A 16,401-nucleotide genomic window follows, 5' to 3' on the forward strand; every position below is an offset into this window, starting at 1 on the left:
CGATGAATACATCTTCAATATGTGCCCGACATTAATTAATCCAATTCAAAGTGGTGCATCGTGTTCACATGTCCAAAGATAAGATGGCTTGCATGTTTTTTAATACAGGTACCTAACCTTTTATCTGGAATTCTGAAAACTGGCAACCTCTGAAAGCTGGCAACCTCCAAAAACTGGCACTTGGTAGATGACATCTGCTCATCAAAGATGGAGTTTTATGCCAAACATGACCTGACACGACCCTAGCTCAACTTCTGTGTATCCCGTCACATTCCGCTCTTTATGTGCCTCCGAATCACCTATACTGACACCTGTCCAGTGTCGCAGCGCTTTCAGTTGGTCCAGTAGTGGCAGCTCAATGGCCGTCGTCACTATCCATAATCCCCCACGCACCTGAAACGCTGTGCCAGCGCCAGCGCAGAGAAATTAAGAATGGGACCGTTCTCCTGGCTCTGGTACAGCAGTTGTGGGTGGGGAGGGTGGGAGGATGAGAGTGATTAGATGTACTCACTCATCCAGATGAGATTCATGGTATGAATCAAAATGTACAAAAATATATGTAACCCTCAGGTTAAACTGATCAAATGTTTTTTGGTTAGTTTTCTTTTTTAATGTAGTAGATAAGGTGGCTTTTTACATATATTTATATAACAATAGAGGGTGGACTGTATTTATACTGTTTGAAGTTTTATCTTGATTTGTATACATATGTAATATTGTATTTTCAGTTTTGTTCCCTTTTCTTCATTGAACTGTGTTATAAAAGCCAATAAAAAAGATAGAAAGAAAAAGAAAGTAATGAAAAAGCAACAGGAGGGGGGACGTGGCAAGATGGCATAGGAAGAAGACATGTGAAACCACCTCTCCCCAGCTGAATAATTAATGCCCGAAAAATAGAGACATTTAAAACATGTAAAACTTTTTCTGATAAAGTTTAAGAGTTAAGCACAGCAATAATGAAGAAATTAAAAGCCCAACCTGAGAAGAAATTACATTTTAAAAGAGCTGAAAGTGCGGAAGAACTGAGGCCTAACTTTCAGAAGGATCCACAAGTCTCAATTGCTGAAGCCCGAAGTCGCAGAGGATCACTTAGGCCAGGTTTTCTGTTACACCGGAGCCCTCCTTGTGTTCGGAAACGCAAGATGGCGCCGGTGCGGTGAGTCCTGATTCGGAGAGGGGGGATGCGAGTGCGAGAGGAGGTTGGGGAACGCAGGAGTGAGCGCTCTGTTTGCGTACGTGACTGCGAGCACGGTGCATCTGGCGGCGTGGCAACTGCTGGTGCAGGGTCGGAGGATCTACACCTCCAGGCCCTAACCGGGCCCAGGCTGTGGGAATGACCAGCCTCTTATCAGCCCGGTCTGGGGGAGGTGGGGTGTTCAGACCTGCAGCCAAGTGGCATGGGCAGAGGTGATTGCCATGGAACAAGAAGAGGAAGAAGAAACACTGACAATGATGGAGGAAGAAGAAGAAGGAATACTGCAAGCTGCAAGAATTATTGAAGGTTGGCCTCAGAGATTTAAATCCCCTCCTTTACAAATTTTAAAAGCCTTAACTATGGAAGGGGATGCTACTGAATCTTTATCTGAAGATTTCGTGCTTAGAATGGATAATATGGCAATACAGGTTATGCAAGGATTTATGGATAATAAGACTCAACTGACCAAATTGAGAATGAAAATGGCCAATGTTTATGAAGAAGTGTCTACAATTAAAAAAGATTTAAATAAATGTCTAAGAGTGGTAGACACGGTGCAAGATAAATTTAAAGAAATTAAGCGGGCGTTTCGTGATTGCAATGACAAAGTGGAAATATATACGGAAAGGATGGACTATGTGGAATACTGTATTACAGGCTGGATGTACAAAAGTGAGAATTTATGAAGAAAATTGATTCATTGGAAAATCAGAGTCGGTGCAATAACGTTAAGATGGTAGGATTGCCGGAGGATATGGAAGGAACGGATCCAGTGAGGTTTTTCTGGAAATGGATACCTGAGACGTTGGGAGAGGATGCGTTTCCAGAAGGGTTAGAGTTGACAGAGTGCATAGGGTGATAAGGCGCAAACCTTTTCCAGACAAACCTCCACGAGCGGTTCTTATCCGATGTTTGCGGTATCAAGACCTTGAGATCATTTTACTTCTGGAAGTGCAGAAGGCTGGTCAGAATCAGGGACCTTTGGAGATGATGATCTAGTTGCTGGTGCCATGGAAACTGTGGGATTCATTTCTGAATATGGAAAAGTTTTTTTTTGTTACTGGTCTATCAGTGGGGGGGGGGGGGTGGAGGTGGACGACTTTGAATCTTCCGAAGTCATCTGCCACTAGTGGTTTTAATGGTTTTGACCACACCTGATTAATAAAGGGGGGTATCACTTAAGTGTTTTTTTTTTGTTGGGTTTTGTTTATTTTTATTTTTCATATATAGGGGCTTTCTTTTATTTGTTTTTTTTAAATATAATTTTATATATTGGTAGTTTTAGGGTTTTTTTTAAGAAGCTAATATTTTGTGTAAGGGTTTGTTGTGTTGGGTGCCATTTTGAAGGGATAATGAGTAATTTGAATTTTGTGACATTTAATGTTAGTGCTTAACTATCTGATAAAAAGGAAACGTGTGTTGGATGATATCAAGAAAATGAAGGTGGACATTGCATTTTTACAAGAGACTCATCTGACTGAGAAAGAACATCTGAAGTTGAAATTGAGTTGGGCATGTGATAGCATCTTCTTTTAACTCAAAAGTTCGAAGAGTAGCAATTTTGATACATAAAAAAGTGCCTTTTATTTTGGAGTCTTTCTCTGCTAATGCAGATAGAGTCTTGAAGATTAATTGTAAAATATTTTCAGAAGCTTGGACCTTGATGAATCTGTATGCACCGAATGAAGATGATGTAGAATTTGTTACTGGTGCATTTTTGTATTTGAATGAATCAAATGAGAATATTATAGTAGGAGGGGACTTTAACTGTTGCTTGGATCCATTGTTGCATAAATCTCCAAAAATTGTGAAGAAAACTAAAATGGTGAAAAGAATAATTGAGTTAATGGGGGAGTTAAATTTAGTGGAAATGTGGAGATGGATGAATCCGACTGTAAAAGATTTTTCATTTTATTCTGCTCGTTGTGATTCGTTTTCAAGAATAGGTTTCTTTTTGGTATCAGCACATTTGCAGGGTAGAATTGAGCAGGCTGAATATAAGAGTAGGATTTTGTCTGATTATTCATTATTGTTAATGTAGTGCTGTTGAAGTGGCAGAAATTAATTATCATTGGAGATTTAATGAAATGTTGTTACAAAAACCCAAATTTATTAAGTTTGTAAGAGATCAAATTAGTTTCTTTTTAGAAACAAATGAAGGTTCAGTTCAGAGTAAGTTTACTTTATGGGATACTTTAAAAGCATTTCTGCGGGGCCAGATTATCAGTTATACAGTTATAAGAAGCAATACATGGCAGAAAGTCAGAATTTAGAAAAAGAAATTGCAGTATTAGAAAAGAAATTTCAGGAAAATTCAACAGAGGACAATAAATAAATTGACAATAAATTGAAGGTTCGATATAATACTATGCAAACTTATACTTATGAAAAAATTGTTCAACGATCGAAACAGCATTATTATGAGTTGGGTGAAAGAGCTCATAAGGTTTTAGCTTGGCAGTTGAAAACTGAGCAAGCTTCCAGAATGATTAATGCATTAGGAGAAATTCAGGGATAACTTGCAAACCACAGGATATTAGTGATGAATTTCGTACATTTTATCATGATCTCCAATCAATTACTTGAGTTGTGTATCTCTCTTTTTACATGTGGGTGATATTGTACAGTAGCCTTGACCTATAATCTTATAGGTCTCCTCATGACCAGCCAGAATAATAAGGGTCTATTCAGTTCTGATTGTCACTGTACAGATGGCAACCATCTCTGCTGACACCACCTTCCCAGCAGCTTGGAGCCCCTTAACGGTTTCATTAGCCAATAGCCCCAGCTTCTGAGTCGGTGAACTAGCTCTTTGGATGCTTTTTTTGTACCTTCAAAGAGCAACAAAATCATAAAAACCTGCTCCATCTTAGAGATATTTCTCTTTGTCCTGATCCCAGTTAACTCTGGCCAACCAGGGTATTGGTATAGCTTCTGTACGTTATGCATAGAGGGAAGCATATGATGCCTTCCAATCAGTAGTCAGCCTATGTCTTGTGTCAAAAAATATAATCAGGGTCATTGTATATGGTGAAAAGTTTTACATCAATGTTCTCCCAGCTTTGGTGTGGTAATGTAACTGTGGGCATCATTTAATAAAACATGTCCTCCACATGTTTATATCTTTTAATCCCTGTAATCTGTTTAGTTTCAAAAATTAATTCTAACACTTCCTGTTGGGGTAGGGTGTGAGTCTTGAGGGGATATCTCCCATTGAGTTGGTTAGAATGTAAGAATAGATTCAAGAGCTATAAGCATTCATATTATCAACATATAAGTAAGACACATTTACAAAGGTGTCATGCTGTCACCAAAATTTCCTCCTGTCATGACTTCAGGATTCAGTTGAAGTGTCAAGGCAACAAAAGGTCATAACAATAAAAGATCTTGATAAAAGTTCTCTTGTTGTAATTGGCCTTGTTAGTTTCTCCGACTGTTATAATAAAAAGTCAATATCTTAGGTGGGCTGTTTTCCTTCAGTTGGTGTGATGTAGCCAGTGATGTTGTCCTTCAAGCTTTTACTGCAGTCAGTGTTATTAGCAGAATTATTAGCCTTTTCCACTGCGCTACCATTTTAATAGTAAATATATCTTTAATCCGAAATGCTAAATCAGTTTCACATTCTGTATTTGGTGCTGGTCTGTTTCTTATTTAAATTTTAGCCATTTATTATTAAATGTTGCATTTTATTTCACGATTAATCATAATTGATTTGCACTTCTGGTTTAATATGCTGCTCATCCAAATAAATTAGCAGGGTTAGCTTCTCTAACTCCTTGAGAAAAGTTTAATTTCAGTCTGCACAGACAGGCTGGTAGCTGCCAATCATTATTAACTTTACTTTCATTACTAAGTAAGCAAGGAAGGGTCGATATGCCAAACTTGTAATTGGGATCCCAGTTTCCTCTCCTGTGGCTCGCGTTGTCTCTCCAGCTTTTCCCACTTCTTGTGGGTCTCCTCTTTTTTTAAGCCGCAACTTTTTCCACATTAATTACTCCAGTCTCTATTATAGCACTTGTGTTCCATGTTCCTCTTCCTCTGGTCATGCTTCATTTAAAGATCACAGCTAACAACCACTAAGCATTTCCTGGCTATTGACAGCACAGTCTTGATTTACTTCTGGAGAAGATGATTTTATAATTGATAAATTCCCCAGAATAAATAATTCCAGGTCTAGAGGGAAGTTCACCCCCACAATTTTTGTCAATACTTCCCCCAATTCTATCCAAAAGGGTCTTAATTTTGTGCATAACCAGGTGGAATGTAAAAAGGTACCAACATCTATACCACACCTAAAACACCTATCAGAAAATTCTGGTTTATTTTTATGCATCTTTTGAGGAGTGAGATGTAAGGTAGTCAATACTATCTAGCATTGTGGATCGATGGCAATGCCAAAATCTAATTCCCATCTCTCCCTCAATCTTTGATCTTAGATCAGAGCATATATATTGAGATAAAGAGAACTGCATTCCCCTTTCAAATTAGAATTTCCATGTCTGAGCACATTGGTAGGACCATTAATAGTCCCCACTTTTCCCTCATAAAAGATCACAATTGAGATAGCAGAAGAATGTGTTGTTGGGTAAATTATGTTTATTTTTAAAGTCCCTCAAAAGATATAAACTGCCCCTGTTGATCATAACAATCTTCAATGCACCTGATACCATGTTGGTACCAGGTCGCCAAGATTCTGTTACCCAAAGTCAGGGCTATTAAATGGTTTTGAGATAGAGGCATCTTTGATTTACTTAGCAAGAAAAGATTAGCTAGTGGAAAAGCTGGAGTTGCTTTCCATGGATCAATGAACGTGGAGGATTTTTTTGGCATTTTAATACCTTGAAAGTATTCTAGTAAATAAAATATTTTTCCACATATTTTGTTTTTAAAAACTTCTCCCATAGCTTAAAACCATGATCCTAAATAATTCAACTTTAGCAACCAAATAGGAGATCATTTCCATTTGATGTCTGAAGGAGTGATATACAGAGGACACAGACATAAAATGTTGGTGACAGAGTCGATAGTGACATTAAAAATATAAATATTTTGAAGGAAGAGTGGTTAAGATTGTTGCCATCACCTGTGAGTGGTGGCAATAATTCAGTCGTAGTTTTCAAAAAGGACTTTCAACAAATGTTAGAAAAATATTGAGAAATTTGAGGAAATTGCAGCAAGTTAAGCAGCGGGCCCCACAAAAGAGGATACAACCTTGATGGGGTGAATGGCATGTGTTGTACTATGTTTTGAAAGATTAAATCATTCTTGATTTGTAGCTGTGTACAGATTGGAGAGGATCTCTGAGGAGCAGGAGGAGCAAGAGAATAATCTCTTTCTCTCTGTAACTGATTTTGCATGGTGCCTTGTACCATGTATGAGATGTCCACTGGTCTGCTAGCAAAACAACTGTTATATTTTGATGCATGTGAAAATAAACTTGAAGAGCTTGACAATTTGTGTTCAGTTTCATGCTTAAAGTTGTGCATCTGTGGAGACATTAGAAAAGTGCCAGTTAAAATTTGGAGAAGAAAATACATCAAAATTGCAACAATTCCTTAAATACACAAATATTTAAATATTTGTAACACATGATGAAAATTTGTCCTTGTGAGAGATGTAAACTTAGAACATTACAGCATAGAAAACATGCTCTGTGTAAATAAATTTCCTCTAATGTTCCCCCTAAACTTCTCCCCTTTCAACTTTAACCCATTTACTCGAGTTTGTATCTCAGTGGAAAAAGCCCATTATAATTTTGTACACCTCTATTAAATCTCCCCTCATTCTTCTATGCTGCAGGGAATAATGTCCAAACGGGTTTTAAATTTCACAGTAACTCAGTTCCTCAAGTCCCAGCCGCATTTCCCCACCCGCCCCAAAATAAAAACTGGCATTCCATTCTTATGCCATCAAAGCTCCGTGATTAGTAGGTATTGCTTAAGGTGGTATCTGAGTGGAAAGAAAAAGTTTGAAAACCACTTTAAATCATACCTAATTGACTCAATATGTGCACAGTTTCATAACTCCAAAGTAACTATTTGGTCTATAGCAAACTTTCCTTCCCCCCCCCCCCCCCCCACCACTCACATACCACCTTAAGCAATCCCTTACTAATGACAGCACTTATGGCTAATTCATAAGATAAGGATGTATCAAGTTGGCTTAATGTACCAGCATGTATGGAGGATTGAATTACCTTTAGAAGACAGTTGGGATAAATGGGTGTTTCTCTGATTGGCCGTCAGTGATGAACAGAATGCTGCGTGGATGAGTGCTATGCCAGCAAATGTTCAAAAGTGATCTGTTCTTGTACTGCGTTTGTTGTACCCTATAGAGATGGAAAATTTTGTTTATTTTTATATTCATAGGTATCACATGGGTACTGGTGTACAGAACTGATAAATACAAACGTCTAAAGGCTGAAGTGGAAAAACAGAGCAAGAAGTGTAAGTATTAAACAGAAATAAAAATGGAACATGCTGGAAATACTCAGCAGATGTGTGTGTGTGTGTGTGTGTGTGTGTGTGTGTGTGTGTGTGTGTGTGTGTGTGATTCAGATATTAGTGATGGTGAAGGCTTGTTAATTTCAAATAATTGGAAAGTGGTACATCCAACTGCTGTCATGCTCTTGAAACTCCCCCATTACCCTCACCATAAACTATTCCGAGAAAACTAAAAAGATCTTTTTGCATTATTGAAACACCACTTTTTTTCCTTGCACTAACTGTAACATTGAATATTTATTTATCCACTCTTAATATTTATTTTTGTCTTGAGGTAATCTAATGTATGCTATTATAGCATGTGCGCTACGTGAACTGTGGAGTAAGTATGACACACACATAGTTGAGTCAAGGTCAAAGACTGATTTATTGCACTGCCAGCTCTGTTTATGTTCACTCCCTGCCTCTGATGAACAGGTAGAGACGTAAGACGTCATCACAGAGCCAGCCTCTGACTGGCCGGCTTTCCCGCTGTTTCCTGCTGTGCGGGAGGTTTCGTGGAACGATGGCTATTGGTCCCTGGGGGGAGTCTCATGTTTGCCGCGCTGGCCATTTTGTGAGCTGAGTCACGACTCGGTTCATGGGCCGCTACATGGCCTCACCCCATAACCGGTGATTGGCGTGTCAGCTGTCGCTTTGGGCGGCGTAGCTCTGCATCGCAGGGGCTGAGTCTCGACTGGCTGGCTAATGTCTACGTGGGCTGGTTTCAGGCAGTCAAGGGTGAAGCTTTCCTCTTTTCCGGCAATGTCCAATACACACTTTGACCCATTATCTCTGATGATGCTGTACAGCCCCTTGTATGGCTGTTGGAGGAGTGCCCGGTGCGCTCCCCTCGCAACATATTCACAGGTGTGCAAGTCCTTGAGGATGAAAGATTTGGGTTCGCTGTGCGGCGGGGGCTGTGGAGAGACTAGGGTCCCCAGTCTTTCCCTCAGTTGTTTCAGTGCAACCATCGGGTTTCTGGATCCTTGACAGTGGCCAAGAACTCCCCCAGGATTACCAAGGGAGTGCCTTAAACCATTTCTGCTGTGGAGGCATTAAGGTTCTCCTTCGGTTTCCCCAGAAGGACCCAAGGCTGTTCACCCACCCAGTTGGACCATCATGGCTGCTTTTAAGTGTCTGTGGAATCACTCCACCAACCTGTTGGCCTGCGGATGATATGCTGTGGTATGGTGGAGTTGGGTTCCCAACGGTTTGGCTCGCACCTCCCAGAACACCAAGGTAAACTGCACTCCCATGTTGGAGGTGAGATGTCCGGAAATCTGAACTTGGACACCCAGGTATTGAATAGTGCCCTGGCGCAGGTCTCCGTTGTCGTGTCGGCCTTGGGGATTGCCTCCAGCCACCTCATGGAGCGGTCAACCATGGTGAGGATATATCTCGCCCCACAAGAAACCGGCAGCGGCCCCACGACATGGACGTAGCTGAACCTATGCCGCACTAGCTCAAAAATCTGGAGAGGTGCTTTAGTGTGAGTTAGTACCTTGGACGCCTGGCAGAGCATGCAGGTTTTGGTCCACTGTGTTACAAGCCCAAAGGACCCCAAAACCCAGCAGCAATAAATGTTCACCAAGACAAATGGTTACTTAAACAAAAGTTGCTTTTAATAATCTTTAAACATGAAAACAGAATCGCACTTTAACTTATCATTATTGACTTAACTAACCTAATTTAAACCCCTTCTAATTCTAAGCACACATGTATATAATGTGTGAGTAAGTTCAGAGAAGTTCTTTGGTTCACCGTCCAATCTCACTTCTCATTCCTCCAAGTTCATTGGTTGCACGCAATTCTTATACTGTGCACAGAATTTAACATTTATAAAATTCACCAGGCTTTGATACTTGAAAGATAAATGGTTACTGCTCAGGAAGGTTTTTGTCAGTTTTCAGATAGATTTGTTGTCTCCTAGATACCCACAACTGATTCCGTTTAATCAGCCACTTCAGTGTCATGCCGAAGAAACTTGCCCCATCAGGGTTTTCCAGATGATAACGTCATTCTTTCAGGTCACCACAGAGTTCATTTTTGTTTCTCTTATTTCAAATGAAACATTAGACAGCCAGTCCTCTCCTCTTGTATGAACCATAAAGGCTTTGACCAAATGGGGTTTTCCACAAGCTTTCTAGCTTGTCCTGTTCCAGTCCCAGTTGCTGCTGCTGAATGTACGTGACAGCAAGTTCCACTCCAGACAGTCTGCGGCTCTGATGTTCTTTCATCTGTTGCCTTATTGTAAACAATAATCCATTAGTGAAGTCTATTGGGCACTCTCCAAAGCGTTTGCAAAGGCTCTTGACACCAACATATCTGGCATGAACAGAGCTCCAGTATTTTAAATAGGATATGTTTTAAAGTGTTTGTATGGATGTGACCTACACTAAAAAACCTGCCTCAATTTATCTCCTAAAAACATATCTATATACAATACAAACACAACATAATCTGTCACAACTGACTGACCTGTTTGCAGAGCCTGTGCCAGATGAACCTTCTGGCTACCATCTTTATCGTAGTTCTGATGGCCAGATGCATCAGGTTGTGCACATATCGAAGACCTTCTGTCTCCATGCTGCTGGCACGATGGGCTGATGATTGCTGAAGGATATGTCACAGGAGCTGAAGGTGATGATGACATCTCCAGCTGTTGCCCGGAAAGCGCTGTCCTGTACGCCAGGATCTCAAGGTCGTCATGTTGTGCCCTTGCTAGGACTGAATAGTCTGTGCCGTGGGATAGGGAGTCGGCAGATTCGATGACTGGACAGGAGAGTGCATCAGCCACCACGTTGTTCTTGCCGGTGATGGGTTGTTTGTCTGTGGTGAATTCAGACACGTAGGAAAGGTGCCTCTGCTGCCTGCCCCACCATGGGTCAGACATTTTGTAGTAGATGAAGGTTGGTGGTTTGTGGCCTTCCAGAAAGTATCGGAAGTAGCTGACTGCCAAGTACAGCGCCAATAGAACCTGGTCAAAGGTGCTGTATTTAAGATCAGGTGGTTGGAGGTGTCTGTTAAAGGAGGTTAGGGGCTGTCATTTCCTGTTGATTAGCTATTTAAGGACGCCTCCGACCATTGTGCTGGATGTGTCCACTGTGAGAGCAGTCAGCACCTCCAGCCTGGGGTGAACCAGAAGGATGGCATTAGCCAGAGCATCTTTGGCCTTCTGGAAAGCTTCTGAGGCCTCCCCGTCCCAGGCAATGTCTTTATTTTTCCCCAACATAAGCGCAAAAAAGAGACGCATGATCTGAACTGCTGCCGGTATGAATCGATGGGAGAAGATGATCATACCGGTGAAATCCTGCAGCCTCTTCACGGTGTGCAGGGCAATGGTTTTGTCATTTACCTGTCAATATGATGCCCCAGAAAGTCGAGTGTGTCCTGCCCAAATAGAACACTTGGCAGGGTTGCTGATCAGCCCAAACTCCTGCAGGCGGGTGAATAGTTGTCTGAGGGGGGCTGTGTGCTCTGAATGGTTGCAGCTGATGATAAGGATATCGTGCAGGTAGATGAACACGAATAGGAGGTCCCTTCCCACCGTGTCCATCAGCTGTAGAAAAGTCTGAGCAGCGTTCTTAAGCCCAAAGAGCATCCTCCTGAATTTGAACAGGCCGAAAAGGGTGATTATGGCAGTTTTTGGGTATGTCCTTGGCGGGCACTGGAATTTGATGATAACCCCTGATTAAATCGACCTTTGGAAACACAGTGCCCCTCGTAAGTTGGTGGTAAAGTCCTGGATATGGGACATACGGCATCTGTTCGAGATGGTGGCCTCATTGTGACGTCGGAATTCACCACACGGCCTCCACCCTCCTACTGCCTTCGGAACCTCGTGCAGGGGGGAGGCCCAGGGGCTGTCTGACCGCCACACTTTCCCCAGCTCCTTCATTTTCTTAAATTCCTCTTTGGCAAGGGCAAGCTTTTTGGGGGAAGGCGGCGTGCCCTGGGATGGAGCGGGGGGGTCCTCAGTGAGGATGTGGTGCCTTGCCCTCTGCTTCAGTTCCACAGAGGAAAATTGTGGCAACACTATTGCGGGGAATTCCGCCAGGATGCATGTGTAGGCATCATCAGACAGCATGACAGAGTCGAGGTGGGGGCCAGTGAGTTTGGCTTCTCCCAGGGGCATTATCTGAAAAGTTCTGGCGTGCACCAAACACTGCCCTTTTAAGTCTACCAGCAGGTACTGAGCGCACAGGAAATCGGCTCCCAAGAGCGGTTACTGCCGCAACAGTAAAAGTCCACTTAAATCGGTGGCCATCAAATTGTAAGGGCACGGTGTGGGTGCTGTAAATTTGTATAGAGGTGCTGTTCGCTGCCTGGCTTGGCATTCCGTAGGCTGTGGGGGTGGGGGGGGGGGGGGGGGAAGAGGACACTTATTTTGGCCCTGGTGTCCACAAGGAACTATGTTCCCGACAAGAGAGTCCCACATGTGGAGGAGGCTGTCACATTGGCCAACTGCCGCAGCCATTGACGACGTTTCCCAGAAGTGCACAGGGTGGGCAGCATTGACAGGCCTCCTAACCCCATCGTTGATGATAATAGCTATATGGCTGGATAGCAGGGGTCCGCTTACCTCTCCGTCTGCTGTGGCCACTGAGGTGCCGTTTTCTTTCTTCGCTCACATCCACCCAGGCTGTGACTTTCCTTGGGTTGCTGAAGTCTTTGCCGGCAAGCAAGAGTCAGATATCCTTGGGCATCTCGTTCATGTGGGTGGAATGGACCCTGTCCCTAAAACCATCCACAAGCAGCAAACGGGTAGAGCGGTGGTGCCGTGATAGCCCAAAAATACAGATTAATCACTCTTTGAAGGCATCATATTTGCCTTGTTCAGGAGGCTGCCGTAGGAAATTGATGACCCTCACTGCCATGTCCTGGTTGAGTGAGCTCACTACGTAGTAGTAGCGGGTGTCATTGGTGATCTGTCGAAGGTGGAACTGGGCCTTGGGCTATTTGAACCAGACGTGTGTCTGCGATGCCCAGAATGTTGGCAGCTTTAGCTAGACTGCATGGAGAGCTGCTTGATCAATTATCTTTGGGTGCAACTGCCGTTTGGACTTGCCAGGGTCACCAATGTAGTGTGTGTGCTATGTGAAGTGTGGAGTAAGAACGACACATGCACAGTCGAGTCGAGGTCGAAGACTGATTTATTGCACTGCCAACTCTGTTTGTATTCACTCCCTGCCTCTGATGACAGGAGTGACATCATTGCAGCACTGGCCTCCGACTGGTTGGCATTTCCACCGTTACCCGCTGCTTCCTGCTGTGCGGGAGGTCATTTTGGACGACTGCCATTGGACCCTATGGGGCACTTATGATCACAGCTTGTAAGCCAGGTCGCAACTCAATTCATGGACCTCTACACCAGGGGTTCCCAATCTGAGGTACATGTACCCCGAGTGGTACATTTGCACTTTTCAGGGGGTACATTGGGTCTGAGAGAATAACCACTACTGTACAATACATGGTGTAATCTGCAGTCAGATTGCACAATGTGGTTTTTTTTTAATCCTTAATTTTTAGGGGTACACAGGAACCTATAAAAATGTCCAAGTGGTACAGAGGAACAAAAAGGTTGGGAACCCCTGCTCTACACTATCGTAGTTGGTATGTTTTGTGTATCTATTTGGCTGCAGAATAATAATTTCAGACATGTGTACATTGTATCTATCTACATGTTAAAACACTTAAATTCAAATGAGATACGAGTCACAAAGGAAATACCGTAAGACAGAAATAGGCTATTCAGCCCATTGAGCGGGATGATATGGAAGGAGGAAACTATCACGCTATCCCTGGGTTACCCGTTCTTACAGATGTCCATAAGTTGAATTTGTCTGTAGTTTGGAAAATACACAAAAATCATTCTATGATAACTATAATCTTCACAGTGTTGTAATTATGGGTAGAATGGTTGGCATAGCAATTGGAGAAATGCCTTTACAGCACCAGCGATCGGGAATGGGGATCGAATTCTGCACTGTCTGTAAGGAGTTTGTATGTTCTCCCCATGCCTGCGCGGATTTTCCCGGGGGCTCCAGTTTCCTCCCATTGTTCGAAAAATTAATTGGGTGAATTGGGCAGCATGGACTTGTGGGCTGAAATGGCCTGTTACCATGCTGTATGTCTAAATTTAAAATTTAAAATATTTACATTTAAATTCAAATGGCATCAAAAGTACCCAAGACTGGTTTCAAAGAACAATTGCCAAAAGTAGAAAAACAGAAGAAACTAATTCTGCTGTTTGTAGAATTACATACAAGTATGTCAGACTTTTAAATTTAATAGTAAGTCCTTCCCAGGTGCCCATCTTTTTACATATGAACATGCATTTAGGAGACTGGTGGGATGGATGCAATGGATTTGCTGAGGGGTGCATTTTTTTGGCGTTGAACAGGGCAATTCTTGTCATTTTTTTTAACTTTTTTCCTCTGTCCTACCCCCTCCACAAAGTCACAACAGTCGGGTTGGCTCAAACTGAGCAGACAGTGTTCAAGGAGTCTCTCACCGAATCAATAAGGCCAGGTGGCAGTCGCTGTTCTCATTCTCTTTTTTCTCTGCCCCTCACATCTCTATCTGTGAATCTCACCCACACATTTTTATACCTTTTCACAATTATGAATACTTCTCAGCAATGAAACCCCATTGTAATCGTTGGACTTTCTGTATTATGGGAGCTAGTTTATATGTCTATTATTGGATGTTCAGAACACCAGAACAGCCTGTACAATTTCTGGAATTTGGCTGGAGCAGAGCAAAGATTGCTCATTTGGTTTCAGCAATGGGAAAGGTAGAGCATGATGTGTTAGACATTGGAACTGAAAATGTGTGCAATTGGAAGGTGAGATGCTGTTCCTTGAGCTTATGTTCAGCTTTGTCAGAAATGTGTAAGATGCTAAATACTGTGAAGTCTATTGAGCAGGAGGTGTTCCAAAAATAATTTGGATAGAATTGATTTCTTTCCTCTGCCCAATATTTAACCTCTAATATAATTTTCATACATCTTCAGTTTTTAAATGGATTCATCACTTCTTGTGTCTCAGAGCTAAGGCCACTTTCTCTAGCTTTTTCGTTAATCTTTGCTCTGTGCCAGCCTGATAGCATATTCAATCTTTCTCTGCTTGTAGATATCAAAAAAGCTTACATGTTGACAATTTGCAGCAGTTACTTAAGATAAAATGTAATAACTGCTTCATTGTCCCTCTTCACCAATATAGGTTTATTTTACATGATGCCTGTGAAGTAAAATTGAAGTGCTCATGGAACTTTAATGAGATTTATGCGTTTGGTTACTTTTGAAATTTGCTTTAAAAGCTTTTTGTAAAGTTGGTGAGAGAAGTGAGCATCATTCTCAGGCACCCATTTACAGACCTTGAATTACTCCCCTCCTAGTTATGATATGCTAATCTCACTTTGGTTTTGGGAATTCTGGAATGTTGTTGTAGACATAACAAAGGGATGGTCTGCTTTCAGATGAAGGTTTCTGATTTGCAGAACTTGGAAGTGGATTGTATTCCCATACTATTGTTGCTTTAATTTTTCTGATGATAATGATCACAAGAGTCTAGTACTTTTGAAATGAATTGCTGCAATTCATCCTATAAATAGTTCACAGGTGCAATGTGCTAGTAATATGAAGGGGTATTCATTCACCAGGATACTCATCAAGTAAACTTTTATGCAAAGTATGAAACTTCTTGGGTGGCTGTGTGTATCCATGCAAATAGAGATAATTGCAACCGACTCAAGTCCTAGAGCATGGAAGTAGATCCTTCGATCCTACTTGTCAATGCTGATTGTTGCAAACTTTTTTTTATACTTTATTTAAAATTTTATGACATGAATAAAATAAAGATTACATTTAAAGAAATAATAAAAAATAAGATAATAAAAATTAGAATACTACATCATTAAACTACACAAATTAACCCCCCCAATAATTATAACACAGCATTAATCATCTAATTTAAAATTAATCCAACCCTCCCCCCCAAATAAAGAGTGAAGAATTAATTAACAATGTTGTAAATAAAATAGAAAAAACCCCACTTACAAAAAAAGGATAAAACTTAACAACAAAAAAAATCAATACTGAAATAATACCCTTAAACATATATTTAAATCAAACATAATTCATGTATTTAACAAATGAAATCCACTTTAAAACTAAATTCAAATATTAAAATCATATATCAACCACATATCTGTTATACAAAAAAATCATAATTAATATACATAAATACAGAATTTCCATTAATACCAAGTTTCCTTTATAATTCATCGAGAGAACAAAAACATCCCTTAGAAAAACAATCAGATAAACTTTTTATTCCCTTCCCCTCCCCTTATATAAAAAAAGAAAAAAAAGTTCAAACTCTTATAAAATTCTCCATATTCTTCATTTATAACATCTTCAAAATTCTCTATCGAAATTAACTTAATTTTATTAAACTCTTCTCCCTCAATGTATTTGTACTTAATTTTCTTCTTCTTCTTATCATCTTTCCCCTCATCTTCCTCTTCATCTAATTCAACATCCTCAATTTTTGACTTATTATCTTCTGTGACATCATCCTCTTAAAAAAGAAAGAAAAAAGAGAACCCCCCCCAAAAAAAGAAAACAAAGGAGAGAAAAAAAACCTCCTAATTCCCTCTCAATTACAATCAGAAAACAAAAAGAGTTTTTAAAAAAATTTATTTATTTAAAAAATAATA

General features: G+C 40.9%; 1 protein-coding gene across 2 annotated transcripts in view; it reads left to right on the forward strand.

Moving 5' to 3' along the window:
* Nucleotides 1–16,401, forward strand: part of tmco1 (transmembrane and coiled-coil domains 1) — a 49,542-nt gene that overhangs the window by 10,512 nt on the left and 22,629 nt on the right. Inside the window, exon 2 of one of the 2 annotated variants that reach the window (XM_069937772.1) lies at nt 7,564–7,641. The exons of the other annotated variant lie outside the window; for it this stretch is intronic. Within the exon in view, the coding sequence (XP_069793873.1) occupies nt 7,564–7,641 (78 nt within the window). The remainder of the gene's footprint in view (nt 1–7,563; nt 7,642–16,401) is intronic. 2 annotated transcript variants of the gene reach the window in all.

This window comes from Narcine bancroftii, chromosome 5 (genome assembly GCF_036971445.1).
Source record: "Narcine bancroftii isolate sNarBan1 chromosome 5, sNarBan1.hap1, whole genome shotgun sequence".
Taxonomy (NCBI): Eukaryota; Metazoa; Chordata; class Chondrichthyes; order Torpediniformes; family Narcinidae; genus Narcine; species Narcine bancroftii.